General features: G+C 40.4%; 2 protein-coding genes across 3 annotated transcripts; one reads left to right on the top strand and one right to left on the bottom strand.

Annotated features, from left to right (window-relative positions):
* Positions 1-3377: 3377 nt before the first annotated feature.
* On the top strand, positions 3378-9533 carry LOC135615944 (probable ADP,ATP carrier protein At5g56450). Of its 2 annotated transcripts, XM_065115050.1 has the most exons (3): positions 3378-3838; positions 8625-9231; positions 9391-9533. In XM_065115050.1, exons 1-3 carry the CDS (start codon positions 3506-3508, stop codon positions 9396-9398), a joined length of 948 nt encoding a protein of 315 aa, XP_064971122.1. In that variant the 5' UTR covers positions 3378-3505; the 3' UTR covers positions 9399-9533. The 2 variants fall into 2 exon arrangements, with proteins under 2 accessions (XP_064971122.1, XP_064971121.1); XM_065115049.1 differs by lacking the exon at positions 9391-9533 and having other exon boundaries at positions 8625-9314.
* A 1845-nt stretch (positions 9534-11378) lies between these two features.
* Positions 11379-13903, bottom strand: LOC103990016 (putative transcription factor bHLH041). The gene is made up of 7 exons (XM_009409025.3): positions 13811-13903; positions 13630-13727; positions 13457-13544; positions 13203-13304; positions 12541-13113; positions 12073-12441; positions 11379-11601 (listed from the first exon to the last, which is right to left on the bottom strand). The coding sequence occupies exons 2-7, from the start codon at positions 13719-13721 to the stop codon at positions 11506-11508; spliced, it is 1320 nt and encodes a 439-aa protein (XP_009407300.2). The 5' UTR covers positions 13722-13727; positions 13811-13903; the 3' UTR covers positions 11379-11505.
* Positions 13904-14230: the final 327 nt, after the last annotated feature.

The raw sequence follows: 14230 nt of genomic DNA, 5'->3' as shown, positions 1-14230 counted from the left end.
GAAAGTTCTTATCTCGAACCATTTACCCAAAATTTCTTAAGAAAAATATTTTTCCTTCAAATTCATGTTGATGTGTATGAACATAATTAAAAAAATTACAGCAAAAATCATTATATTTTTTGTGATAATTCAAGTAAACAGCTGACAGTTACTTGGTGAGTAAGGAGACCTTTAAAAAGTTGAGACAATAATGTGACCGATTGGGCATGATTCGATTGATGAAGTTCCAGATTACATAGATTGATCATGAAATCGCTGCAAACTAAAGAGCTCTTGGCCTTTTGTAGAAAGTGAGGCCTCAACAACATCCACTCACTGTTGTCGGACTACACATACGAATCCAACAAACATCAAACAAAGCAACATTCATTCAACTTGTGACTATGATTCAAAAAGATCATTTTGTTGTGCCACACCAAACTCTCCTTGTATTTGAAGCCTCGATCACTTTAACCATAAGTCTGATGCAATAGTGAAGCCTTTTCATACTTGTTCAGGCATTGGATTGGGCGATAAGAGGATTCTGATGTTTGTGTGTGTGGTGGAGAGGAATCGATGAGTGTTTTGCTTGTTTGGTTTGGTGGAGGAAAGCAGTAGCAAAAAGGGCGAATAAAGTGCACAAATAGATGAGACTTTCTTGGGTTTGATCGACAAGGGAACCATTGACCACCACCCTCTCTCTCTCTCTCTCTCTCTCTCTCTCTCTCTACTGTGATGGTTGTATTATTTATCTGCCTCCTCTGTTTGAAATGGTTCAGAAAGTAGTTCGATTTTGTATATTAGAACTACATGGATTTGCACAAACTCAATATATATACATATTAAATTTTCTTTCCCGAGAAAATAGCTCTCCCCTGTGAAGAGAATTACTGATGGATTTAGAAGAGATGTAAATGAGAATTAGAATGAGTGAGAGAAGAAAAGTAAAGGAAAAAGAGAGATCTTTGATATGTAGCGATATAACCCTTCTATCGGACCTGGTAAATAGATACAGCTCCTGCCATGCCAGTCTCGGACTTGTCTTTGGCATCAGTACCACGGACAGAGACCAAGAAACACACGCTGTTTTGCTGTGAAGACCATGCGAAGCTTCCAAGCTGATGCCGGAATGGGATCAAATGGAGAACAGCCAAACACCACCACCGCAAAGCCACACTTTCCTCCTTCCCACCTACTGTTCATCTCAATGATACATCCCCTCGTATGAAAGTATATTACTTTGATGTTGCGGCATCAATTAATCGTGTGCAAGGACAAAAGTTGGCTGAGAACCATGTTCAGTCCTCACAGTCTTCTCTCATACTCTTCTTTCCATGTGAATCTGAAACTTGGAAGAGAGCTACCAATTTACATGCCTCCCTCTCTCTTACAGTGTAACCATTCGTGTGTTCTCTTGCTCTAAGCTTGAGATCTGCACCACATTTTACGCATTCATTTCTTTCATGTGTAATGTGATGGATATCTGCCTGACTTGTGCTCCCACAGGCAAAGAATTCCCCAGCAAACATGTGTGTCTTCCTTGTCGGTTCCCTGTCATCATCATATCTTGCCTATCCGTCTGACTCTGGTGGAAATTCGAAAGGAAGCCCAACTGGGTGAAACGGTGACAGAAAAAGATAAGATCAGAATTGAATTATGATAATGTACATTTTCCTCTTTCATTTGTCCAATTATCCATCTTCTACGTATGCCCAACATTTCCAACATTTCCAATGGGAAGGAATGAGCTACTTCACTAGGCATTATTCTCTTTAAGAGCTACATCACTGCCGGAGGTACAGAAGATGTCCCCATGGACCACCAAAGAGACGTCGGTCCTCTCTTCGTCCATGCATTATGAGATATGTAAGAGAAACACCCGATCTTCTTCTGTCTTGCATATAAATCTCTCACCTACAGGGGCAAACCAAGGAACAGGAAACCGGTCGTGTTTGTAGTATCGGGAAACCGAAACATAAATGAGTTTAAGTTGGCCGTGAGATCACTGTACTTTGCATGGGTTTCGCAAAGATCTCTTCTTCTGTTCTGTAACAGTAAGACACCCAGCTTCTTCAGCATGATCACTGGATTACAAATACCTGATCACCGTTTAATTTTCCTCTTTAAGATTCACAAAAGATGCAGATATAAGGCCCACGAGGATCCTTCGCATGACGTCCATCACCTTTTATCGTGTTGCGTGTAGGATATGGACCCTCAACCTATCTTGCTTGTGTGTTAAGAGAACACCCATAGGTTTAATTGCAAATGATGAGCTATGATGCTTCCCCATGCAACTCCACAAATCTTTGCCTTTGACATGGACTGATCAAGTGAGAGATCAGTAGGAAGTCTTGCAATGACAGATCACACTAATTAGAATCCGAATGTTAAAGTGAAAAGAACAAACTCCACCGCTGGATTCCCCGCCATGCGTTGCCGTTCATCTTTCCTGCATTCTGCCTTCGTCACAGTGAAACAAACATAATCTGGTATCCGCATGAAGTGGACGACATGTTTTCTTCCTTTACTGGTAGCAAACACCCGCTTCCATCCGCATACAGATCAAACCAGTGATTGGAATGCCATTAATCCACTGGTCGGAGCTCACCGAGACGTGAATCACCATCAACTTTAAGCTTCAGCTATACATGGCATCCTTCTTCACGAGATTAGAAGTGCTCTAAAGAGAGCTGTTTGTTGCAGGTTTTCATAGTTGAGACGATGTAATTGTGTGCGATCATGGTTCGTAAATAATCTCTCTAGTCTTCATCTCCGCCGGAATGCATAATGCTTTGATTTCTTGCCTTGTTTCCTCTCGTTTGTCTTTGTTCATCCTCCGCTAGTGTCTTCCTCAGTCGCACATATGATACTGCTATCAGTCATCTGAAGTACCACGTAAGATCATATACGGTCAACAGCTCTCAGGACTCGATAATACTTCACCATGGATCGACGATTCACACGTGCTGAGAGCTCGTGCGTCGTCTCATCTTTCCCTACCGATTGCTCTCTGCACATCCACGTGCTTTCTCTCAGTTGGTGGGTATACCACGATACTGATTCGTGGAGCTGTCCTCACTGGTGGGCTCCACGTAAATTAGGATTTGAAGGAGAATCAATTGTATGGCAGGTGTTTTGTGGGTCACTCAAGACTGTTAATCCAATTGTAAGGGCGTTTGCGTCATTTTGTTATATCCACGGTGTACTTCAAGATTGGCGTACCCTGCGGACCAACACCTCGGAAATGCTTTAGAATTCGTGTGAAGGGAGTCTACAATACCCGCGTATCGGGATGATCATTCTCCTATTCCAATACCTCACGTGCATTCCGCGTGATGTCTTACTGCCTCGTTGATAGTTTAGCTACCTCAGAGAAAGAGAGAGGGGAGGTGAGAGGGTAAACGCTCGCCCGCCGAGGCGATCGATCGATAGATATATATATAGAGAGAAAGAGGAGAGGGTTAAAAGGAGGAGGGGGAGAGACAGAGAGAGATGAGGGAATGAGGAGAAGCGCCAATGATTGATGGAGTCGACCAGTAGTTCCTGCGGTGGCGGTGAAAGAAGCGGCGGAGGGCGAAGGAAGGGGCGGATGTGGGAGTTCCAGCGCGACGTGGTGGCGGGGGCGGTGATGGGCGGGATGGTGCACACCGTGGTGGCCCCGATCGAGCGGGCGAAGCTGCTGCTCCAGACCCAGGAGAGCAACGCCGCCCTCCTCGGCCGCGGCCGCCGCTTCCGGGGCATGATCGACTGCATCGCCCGCACCGTCCGCGAGGAGGGCGTCCTCTCCCTCTGGCGCGGGAACGGCACCAGCGTCCTCCGTTACTACCCCTCCGTTGCCCTCAACTTCTCCCTCAAGGTACCCTCGACTCTGCTTCCCTCGTTGGCGAATCGTCCTAATCTCTGTGTTCTTGATTTGGTACTTGTTCTCACGGTCCGAGTTTGGGAATCTTTTCTTGTTCTCGTTTTGTTATTTTCTTGTAATGATGGGATAGGGTATTAGCTGCAGATTTCTAAGAATCGATGTTAATGCCCTGCGCCCCGCCCGCCGCCCCAGTTGTTTAGCTTTTGCGATACCTTGACGGGACGAATGTATGACGCTGACACTTCATCGCATTTTTCTACGAATAGATACTAATCAGCCACTTGTTTGCGAACTGTGTGTTATTTCCTCATCGAGAAGGTTATAAAGATTCCTGGATTGCATGTGAAGACATGACCCTCCATTCATATAACACGTGCTCTTGCCACTAGGGTTGAGAGTCCTGGAGTAGGAATATAAACTATGGGCATTCAGGTGCGACTGGCAAGATCTATTTCCAGGGATTTCTGCAGAATTACAAGCCATAAGAGGACATACATGAAAAAAAAGGAGATTTTGTTCCTGTCGCAGTAAGAACTTTAGGAAAAAGGGAGGATTGAAGGAAAACACTCAAAATTTTAGCTAGTGATGGCTTCTCTGCTAAGTTAGTAAGATTTGGAATTGCTAAAATTTTCATTAAATATGCTCCTGATGTGGCTTTGCAACAGAAATATATGGCTCACAAGAAACATCCAGACAACCTATCTTAAGTCCTCTTTTTAAAGACTGAATGTATTGTGAATTGTATAGCTGGATCCACTTCTCTTGATAGTTGGTGTTTGATATACTTTAGCTTTTGGATAAGGGCAGCATATCTGTGCAGTAGCTTGCAGCCCTATTAATGCTTTGTGACCAGCTATGCACATTCATTTTTGGCATGAATATTGAGCCTATTGCAGCAACGTGTTAAAAGTTGCCTCTCGTTGTTCCAACGACGCGTAGTAAATGACACCAAACAAATTTTAAATGATACTATTTCGTAATTGGTCATCGTATTTGTAGGTCTATTTTGGACATCAGTATTAGTCTCCTTTTATTTTTAAAAGAACAAATTATCATCATAGCTCTTTACGGACCTGTCCTTCTTGTGCATGTTCTTCATGTGTTATTCTCCTTTTCATGCTTAATTTGTGCGTAAGAACAAAAAAAAGTAGTACTTGTTTAGGTCAGATTCTGTTTCATGTTTGTTATATCACTTTAAAAATTCACGCCTTCATTTCTGCCATACTTTGGTTATGCTTCTCTGGTATGTATTTGCTTGACCAACCTTAAGCTCTAATTGAGGTAGAGGTATATTTGAAGCTTTATAAACAAAATGATCTCTTAAAAGAACAGATAGATCTCTTGAAATTATTATGATAAAGCTGTACTGCCTAATCAAATTATAAATGAATGTTACAACCTCTTACAGACAGATGTTATTTTCCTAATCAGCACTATACTCTTTTCCTGCCATATAAATCTTATTATCTTTAAAGAGGATAGAGGATTATGGTGCATTCATGATGAAAGCTAGGAGATTTTTTCTAAACTAAAGGTTTGGTATTATGGAAGATGTCAGTTTGTTCTTTAAATAAGTTATATTGCATTTCCATCTGCAGATACAGATGATTTTTCTCTGCAAAGGACAACTTCAGCTTATAGAAGACACAAAGTATTTTTGATAAAGAGAAAGGGGAGCTGAGAGATTGGATAAGTTCTGATGTTGCAGTAAATAAGATTGACCTAGTCACCCCCCATGTATGATGTTTTCCTATTGTAATTCATCATTGCTTGATCTGATTGTGAGATGAAAATGAGATATTATTGATGACTTAGTTTTGCAAGATAGGTAGCTTAGATATTAGTTTGATCAACAATGAAGAGGGACAGAGTGTTGCCCTAGGCAGATGACATTTGAATCAGGGGAGTATATGATGGTCATAAATTTTTGATGTATCTACATAGGTATGATGGTCTTTTCTAAAACGTTTCGTGGGAAACTGATGGTAGTTTGCAACCAAAATGGAGAGAATATTTCTTACAATAAAATAGAACTCTGGTTTTAAGGTTACATCTGCTTGTATCATAGTTGTCATTTTGCACATGATTTGCAATTACTTTAAATTTGCATTGATTGTTGGATGCTTCTTAAAAGAGGAATGGGCCTTTGAGCTTTCATACATAAATAATGCATATTAGTAAATGTTTCTCCCATACTTGTAACAGTTGTAGTATAAACATGATCAGTGACCTTATTATTTTCCTTTTGAATTTAACATGCATTTTCAAAATTTTCTTATCAATTTGAATCCCATCAATCACACAAAACTAAAGCTGGGATCTGATGATACATTCTAGATCTGTATTCAATTTAGTCTTCTGATGTTCCAAGTCATATGTTTTAAATGTGCATCCTTTTTTATGTTCTTGTTACAGTTTTTTTCGTCCCTCATGCATAAATGCTCAAACATTCTCTTTGGTGTGTGTGGACTTGTCATGCCAGTCTGTTGCAAGTAAATTTGCATGATGCTAAGGGAAACCCTCCATTATCAAATGAGCATTTATTCTTATCTCTTTTGGTTGAACTGACAGGTAAAAGTTTTAGACAAAAAAATGAAATAACATGTTCATTGACTTTTTTGCTCTTGCAAACTTTCTTCTGGAAATATGTTGTGTATTGATCTTCAATAGTTTTGGCAGCATTTAAAAAAAAAAAAAGGCTAGAACTGATTGAAATATATAGGGTAGCATCCTACACAAATTATTGTTGAAGACAGAAAAAGTAATTTCTTTCTTTGCTATACTGAATAAATCAAGAAGAATACTACTCCAAGGAGGTAAGAAGGCAGTAGATTTTTTACTTACAGCCTATTTTTTAAAGGACTCAACTGGATCATTGCATTTAACATTACAATTAGGTATATTCTCTATAACCATTATGCTTTCTTGGCATATTTTGATTGTTTCCTATACTTTCAATCAATACCTCTTTGCCAGCCTTTAAGTGGCAGCAACATATCTAATAAATTGTTTCACTGATATTTAAGATCCTTTCACATGGGTCCTATATTGCATCCCACTACCTTCAACATTGTCTTGAAACACTAGATTTCAAGTATATCTTCAAAGAAATCCAATATCTCTCTCTCTCTCTCTGCATGTGTATGCGTGCATGTGTGTGTATGTGCACGTGCGCACACACTTGCATTCTGATTTCCCTGATTCTTAACTTTAGTTAGGTAAAACATCACCAGACACTAACCATGAAGATTTCTGCATGTTGTACATCCAATGTATAACCTATATAAAGGTCTTGTAATCATGCAAAATTGATGGCTTGGACCTGGTAGCTATTTGCTGGAGTCCAAAATGTTGTGCAATGTCTCTTTTGGATAGTGCTGGCCAAGTGGGTCGATACAGTCAGTAGGCTGCTCTATGTAGCCTAAGAATTTTGAATTGAAAACTTTTGGGTTGATAATATTATGTTTTACTGATGTTTATAAATTTCAACATACTTAAAGACCCTAAATGCTGTGCAATGTCTCTTTTGGATAGGGCTGGCCAAATGGGTTGATACGGTTAGTAGGCTGCTCTATGTAGCCTAAGGATTTTGAATTGAAAACTTCTGGGTTGATAATATTATGTTTTACTGATGTTTATAAATTTCGACAGACTTAAAGGCACCTATTATCCAGCTCCATTATGAGGCTTCGAAAGCCTTTATTAATTAAACTTCCTACCAAAACAAGTATAAACTCATTTGATGAAACTATTGAGAGAGATCTGAACATATCTATTTGGAGACTAGATAGCTTAATACTGATTATGGAATCTTCAATTTTTGTTAATCCCAAAGGTTTAAATAGGCACTCGGGCGCTTGCCTAGGCGCTCGGGTGAGGCGAGGTGAGGCTCGATGCCTCAGGCCTCAACTAGGCGGCACGTTTTAGTGAAGCGTCGCCTAGGCGTTCGCTTGAACCCAGGCACTAGGTGCCTCGAGCGAGCGCCCCATTCAAGCGAAGTAATCAAACCAGACTTTTAAGTTTGGTTTGGTTGAACAGTAGCTAGTTGGTTTGATTGAACCAACTAAGCTACATATTATTGCTATACCCCCCACAGGCCCCCGCACCCCCCACCCAACGCGACACTGAGCCATAAACCCTAGCGCAGTTGCTGCCTCTATCGCCGACACTTCCTTTGTCATTGACGCTTCCTCTTATTGTACTGTCAGCCATGCTTGACTGTGCTTTGTTCGTCTCCTTGGAATAACATTTGCAGGATCTTATAGGTAATTTACTACAAGAATTATATGGGATCTTTTTCCCTATGATATATACAAACTGTAGGAGATATATGGGATCATTTTCCTGCAGTTTCATAATATTGTTGAATCTAAATTGTTAAATGAACACAAATTGATGGATAATTTCAATGACAAGAATCTTTTTTTTGTGGCGTAGCATCAGAAGTATACTGAGTAGGGTGAGGACCCCATCTTGAACTAGTAGCAGGGTTCCCAAAATTGCCTGTAAAACTTACTGATTTAGCATGCTTGTTCCTGTAAGTCCTACGCGTGCTTGTTCTATCTTACTATTACAACTTTTTCGATGCACAATCTTGCATATAAGAGCATGGTCATTCTGATTAGTTTCATATTGTACATTATTTCCATCTTCTTTGTCACATGTTTTGCTTTTCTTTGCATTTCTGATATCTCTGAACCTTGTAAAAGGTACTGGTTATCATTTACAAAGCATGCACGGGCTGATTGCTTTCAAGTTCTCTGACATGATACTCTTTCAGGATCTTTACAGAACCATGTTGAAGAGAGGAGAGGCGGATCAGTTCATGTCTATTGCAGCTTCCAATTTCATGGCAGGGGCTGCAGCAGGCTGCACAACATTAGTTATTATCTATCCACTGGATATAGCACACACGCGGCTTGCAGCTGACATTGGCAGAACAGACTCCCGGCAATTCAGAGGCATCTGCCATTTCCTCCGCACCATCTACAAGAAAGATGGCATTCGAGGTATCTACCGAGGCCTACCTGCATCAGTTCATGGAATGATCGTCCACCGCGGCCTATACTTTGGTGGTTTCGATACGGCTAAAGATTTGCTTCTTCCGCAAGATTCTGCGTTGTGGAAGCGATGGGTGACAGCACAAGCTGTAACGACCATGGCAGGGCTGGCATCCTATCCACTGGATACGGTACGGCGGAGGATGATGATGCAGTCTGGATTGGAGGAACAAATGTATCACGGTACACTGGATTGCTGGAGGAAGATTTATAGGTTGGAGGGGCTAACTTCCTTCTACCGAGGAGCAGTATCTAACATGTTTAGGAGCACCGGAGCAGCTGCTATATTGGTTTTGTACGATGAGATTAAGAAGTTCATGGAATGGGGTGGGTTTTGACAGGGAGGATTCTTTTACCACATTTTTCAACTCAAAAAGGATACAGGAAACGAGATAGTGATATTGCATCAACTTGCTTATCTATTATTTCTCTCTCCTTTTGTTGTTTTTGTTTTAGGTTTTCCCTGATGGTGGTGAATATTTGCAGGTTTCTAGTATCGGCATAAAGAAGATGATGAAATATTGTGCCAAGCTGTGGTATCAGCGGACAGCAGTAGAAAGAATGTTGCACCGACGAGGGCATATAACATGTGGCAACATGTTGTGGGGATCCAATGGAAAAAGGAAGAAAGAGTGGAGGACACGATGGAATGGTTTCTCCTGCAAGAGAGCTAAGCTACTCGCAAGGGGTAACCTTGATAACATTGCATGGCCTGGTTTCCCTGTGCGAGATTAAACCGTTCAACATTTCTCGTCAGGACACCGCGAGTGAGAGAATAGCAGCACCGAAGTCGACGGATTTTGACTCGCCCAAAAAATAATAATTTTCTGGGCAATTCGCAATCCGCGATAAGTAAAAGCTATCTAATTCCAAAAATTAAGGTGGGAACACTACTGGAAAATAGAAATGAGCGTATCTTTCGAGTTTCTTTTCTGCTTTGCAAACCAAAAAGAAATTAAAATGAGGAAGTAACAATAAATGAATTCGTAATACTTGTGTACCTTCCTGTCTTTCTCATCATCATCCCTCCTCATCCTAATTATATATGTACATAATTAAAGTTAATATTTTTACTATTCTCTTTTTCGTTTATGTATATATATATATATATATATATATATATATATATATATATATATATTATGTTTGTATGTAATAAATATGATTATCTTGATAAAAAAAAAATTAGATGAATCATTATGGACTGTATTATGAAGGATTGATAGTATTGTAATAAGTATGATACAAATGACAGAACCGTTCTAACTCACATTATTAGTAGTAGTGTGATATTTATTGAATATATCAATATATTTTCTAAGATTTATTTTTCAAAACCTAAAATCCAATCAAGCAAAATTATTTTAAAAATTAAATTTTATTTTATTATGATTTTGAATGTTTGTTTTATATCTCTTTCGGGTTATGAGCCAAGTGAGAATGTTAATAATATATTATTGGATGTATTAAATAATAGAATTAGTAAGATGTATTAAATATAATTATTGGATTCTAATTAAAGATATAATGCCAATATTTATGTAAGTTCAAATCTTGGATATTGATTTTAATGAAAGGGAATAAGATGCTTTTCTAAACCCTCCCTCCTTTGGCCTATAAATAGAAATGACTTTTGTATTTTTATTATTATTATGTGACAATTTAAAAGTATAATTCTATCAATTACAATGGCCTTAACAGGGGAAGTAGGGGAGAGACAAAGAGGGCTAGCTTCTTATGGGAACGAGGTGTTGGATCGAAATAGACATCACCAAGAGAAGAGACGATGATAGCACAAGGCATTTGGATTCGACATAAACAAATCAAATAAAGGTATCGACATAAACATTATGTTCTTATGAATTATTGCATGATCATAATTATCAAAACACATGGAACATAATGAATCGTCACATGTACTAATCAAATGCCTTTAATCCCAAGAAAAATATTACGTGTTCTCTAAAAGTGGAATTGATTTCACCCCAAGGAATTCCACTTGTTACACAATAAACTCGCTATTTTTGGTTAATATACATTTGATAATAATCTCCATTAGAAGAAGATACTTTTTGACATTTTAGATGTATTACTTCTTCCCTATTCTATTCTACTCAATACATGATATACTAATTTAAATCTAGATTCGTGTGTTGATACCAGCAACCGATGAAATTGATATGTTAGTTGACCGGAGATAATAGCTCACATCAAAAAGAAAAAGAAGGGTAAAGAAGAAATCTTTTACTTGTTGAGTACAAATTAGGCATCTTCGATTCTATCACCACAACATGCACTGTTCATATGGGGATGATTGATGAGAAACGATGTTTGACAACTTGTGTGCTTGTTTTGGATTTTGGCTCTGTTTGAAGCTTAGTTTGTTTGAATCTGAACAAGTCAACATTCATGAAAGAACTACAGTTTAATCAAAGTCAAGGCAACAGCCTTACCACTTCATCCAATTATAGCACCTTGGCGTCTTCCATTGGCAAGATGAACACATCATAAGAGAACTATAATCGAATATTATTATCAAGATGAAGTACATAACGAGTCCACAATGACGGCAGACCGATTCACAAATTGGCGAGCCTCATCTCAGTTTAGAAGACAGAATGGTTCAGGAGTTGCTATGACTTCATCTATTGCCTTTTTCATGGCTTCCTGGAGTGATGCCTCGTTCCAGTCGCAGCTCTGCACCATCAGCAAACATTACCCACTTGTTACTTGCGTATTTGATATTGATTCAAACATCACTAAGGTATGACAAGGAATTGTGGTTGACTAAGTCATGGTGTCTTGTTAACATGAGCAACATATCATACTGCAAGTGGTAGGGCTTCTTTAGGTGATACTGATCTATCATCTTAGCGCGGACAAGACTATGTCAAACTGAAAGATAAAGTCCAAGTATATGAAGATAGGACACATAATCTAAGCTTTTGGTAGGTGGTTTCCAAGGTAATACATTACCACCTAGAGAATAGTCATATCAAAGTTGCATGGCTTGTCCTTTCTTGTTTGACCTGATCATCCCCGGTCATATTCAGTTGGCTAGATTTATTTCTTTGATTTTGCCATAAACAATTATTAGGCTAGATTTCTTTTCAGTCTCCCTAAATCTAATCAGTCTCTCATCATTTGAATGTAAAGAATGTTCCATACCTTGATCTGTAACTTGAGATTTGCTCTTGCATAGATGTGCATTCGGGGAGAGTACGTGCATGCATCTACTGCTGCCACAGTTACAGCTCTCAACCCTTTGAAGCACTCGAGGACATGGAGAACCAACTCGATGATGTCGCACTCTACGCTTACGGTCATCCTAATGTCGATTTGTTGCACATCGGATGTTGGCTCAGAGGGTTTGATGATTTGAACTTTCACGCTTTTAGCGGAGCCATCGCCTTGACGAGCTTCATCTGTACAAAGATGCGTCTCCAGACTTCGGTTCTTCTCCTCCAGCTCCGTGATTTGAGTTCTCAATGTGTTCAGGTAGTTCCTTGTATTGATCAGCACCGAAGCCTTGTCTTTCTATCATAAAGCAAGACAGAGAAAGGAGATGAAATCCACAGGATTAACATTATCTTGTTTCGGATCCTAAAAATGATGCATTGACACTGTTATGCGTACCTTTGATGCAGGAGGAAGCAGCGTTCTGAGTGTCTCAAAGCTGTCATTGAGCTTCACTCGACGTCGACGTTCCGATATCACATGATGCAATTGGTTGCTGGTGGATCGACGCCCTTCTACTTGCTCTTCGCTCTTCACCGAACTGATACTTCTCAGCATGAGGATGGAGTTCCTTAACATCTTCTGCCCGGATGAGCTCTTCCTGAGTTCCAAGTGTGGAGCGAGGACCGAGTCGTAGGACCTAAACGCCCGCCGTGGCAAACTCGCTTGGCCTTGTTGTTGTGGGTTTGACATCACCGAAGGAGGAGACGCAGCAGAAGACGAGGAGTTGGAAGAAGAGAGCACCGCCATCATCGCCCTGGTGATCGCAGCGTCCTCGCTCTCGGAAGATGGGAACCGAACACTTCGATGCTGGTTATAGGTTTGCATAGTGTTGGAAACATAAGAATCAGTGATATTGTCCATCGACAAGGATTGCAGCGACGAGGACGAGGACGAAGACCGACAGTGTTCGTGGAGGAAGAACTGCTGTTCCATGAACAAGTCTTGTTCGTCTATTTGTGCGTTGATGTTCTGCCGACAGAATTAGCACACTGGTCATATTAAACTCTCAACATCATTCAATCAGTGATTCGTGAGCTCGTTAGCTGCAGAATACTTACATTACTGGATCCGGAGGTCATCCCCAGGTCATCGTGCTCTTGTTTTCTGCATCCCGTTAACGCTGCACACTGTTGCAGAAGACCAAAACGATGTCGATTAGCCTGTGGAAACAAGTGCTTTAACATTTGCAGCTTACTGCAAAGATAGAACCCCAGCAAACACTACAAAGAGCCTGGGCTGTCTGATCTCTCATCATTCCGAAGAAAGAGATGAAGAGAAACTGCAGTTGACTTCAGATATCCAAGACCTTCACCTGGTAGATTTGTCCGGGCAGTAGAAACGCAGCCGAGTCGACAAGATCCGAATCCCTCGACTTCAGATTAGCTGGTCCGAGAACATCACTTGAGGAGGAAATCAAGCAAAACCCAAGTCACCATCAAAAGCTAAGCAAACACGTGAGAGTAATGAACATGCCGTTAGACATACTCGCTGATGGTGCTACAGAAGGATCCTCCAAAAGATTGGAGAATTGCCATGGAGTGCCCGCCATCTTCATCGTCACAGCACCATCCATCCATGGAGACCTAATCGGAACGAGCGAGTCAAGCTTGTAAAAGAAGGTTATATACAAGGAGAAGGTTCGATGCATGTAATAAATTATGCACACCTCAAACAATCGTTGGCTGATCAGATGGGAGTTAACATCTACGAAGGAAACAAACGTAAGAGAGAAGACGGAGTCCAGGGTTGAAGTCTTGGGTGTAGCTTCTAGTTGTTTTAATCCAAGTTGGACATGCAACATGAAATAGAAGAGCCAGTAAACGAGCTGTTGTAGACCGGGAAGAGAGATGGTCAAAAGTCAAATGCACACGAGCCTCTGGTCAAAGATGTGCTCCAAGACTCGAGTGTTATCGGGTTAGGTTCGGTGTTGACTCAGATCCAAATCCAAATGGGTATGGAGGATACGCATACTGATCCGAAACTAATATTGGATCGGAACTACAATATATAGGGTCAGCCACTGGAATTAGATTGAGAATTCTTATCGAATCGGATAAATAGATTGAGGATCCGCATCGGGTTGGAA

The sequence above is a fragment of the Musa acuminata genome, chromosome BXJ2-6, assembly GCF_036884655.1.
Source record: "Musa acuminata AAA Group cultivar baxijiao chromosome BXJ2-6, Cavendish_Baxijiao_AAA, whole genome shotgun sequence".
NCBI lineage: Eukaryota > Viridiplantae > Streptophyta > Magnoliopsida > Zingiberales > Musaceae > Musa > Musa acuminata.
This window is presented reverse-complemented; position numbering and strand designations above follow the sequence as displayed.

What these genes read in the sequence shown, in the direction of transcription:
- LOC135615944 (XM_065115049.1), top strand. Translation starts at nt 3,506, where the DNA reads ATGGAGTCGACCAGTAGTTCCTGCGGTGGCGGTGAAAGAAGCGGCGGA. An exon ending in CCCTCAACTTCTCCCTCAAG is followed by an intron (nt 3,839 to 8,624) that starts GTACCCTCGACT and finishes ATACTCTTTCAG; the next exon opens with GATCTTTACAGAACCATGTT.
- LOC103990016 (XM_009409025.3), bottom strand. Translation starts at nt 13,721, where the DNA reads ATGGATGGATGGTGCTGTGACGATGAAGATGGCGGGCACTCCATGGCA. An exon ending in TTCTGTAGCACCATCAGCGA is followed by an intron (nt 13,545 to 13,629) that starts GTATGTCTAACG and finishes TTCCTCCTCAAG; the next exon opens with TGATGTTCTCGGACCAGCTA. An exon ending in ATCTCAAGTTACAGATCAAG is followed by an intron (nt 11,602 to 12,072) that starts GTATGGAACATT and finishes CTGATGGTGCAG; the next exon opens with AGCTGCGACTGGAACGAGGC.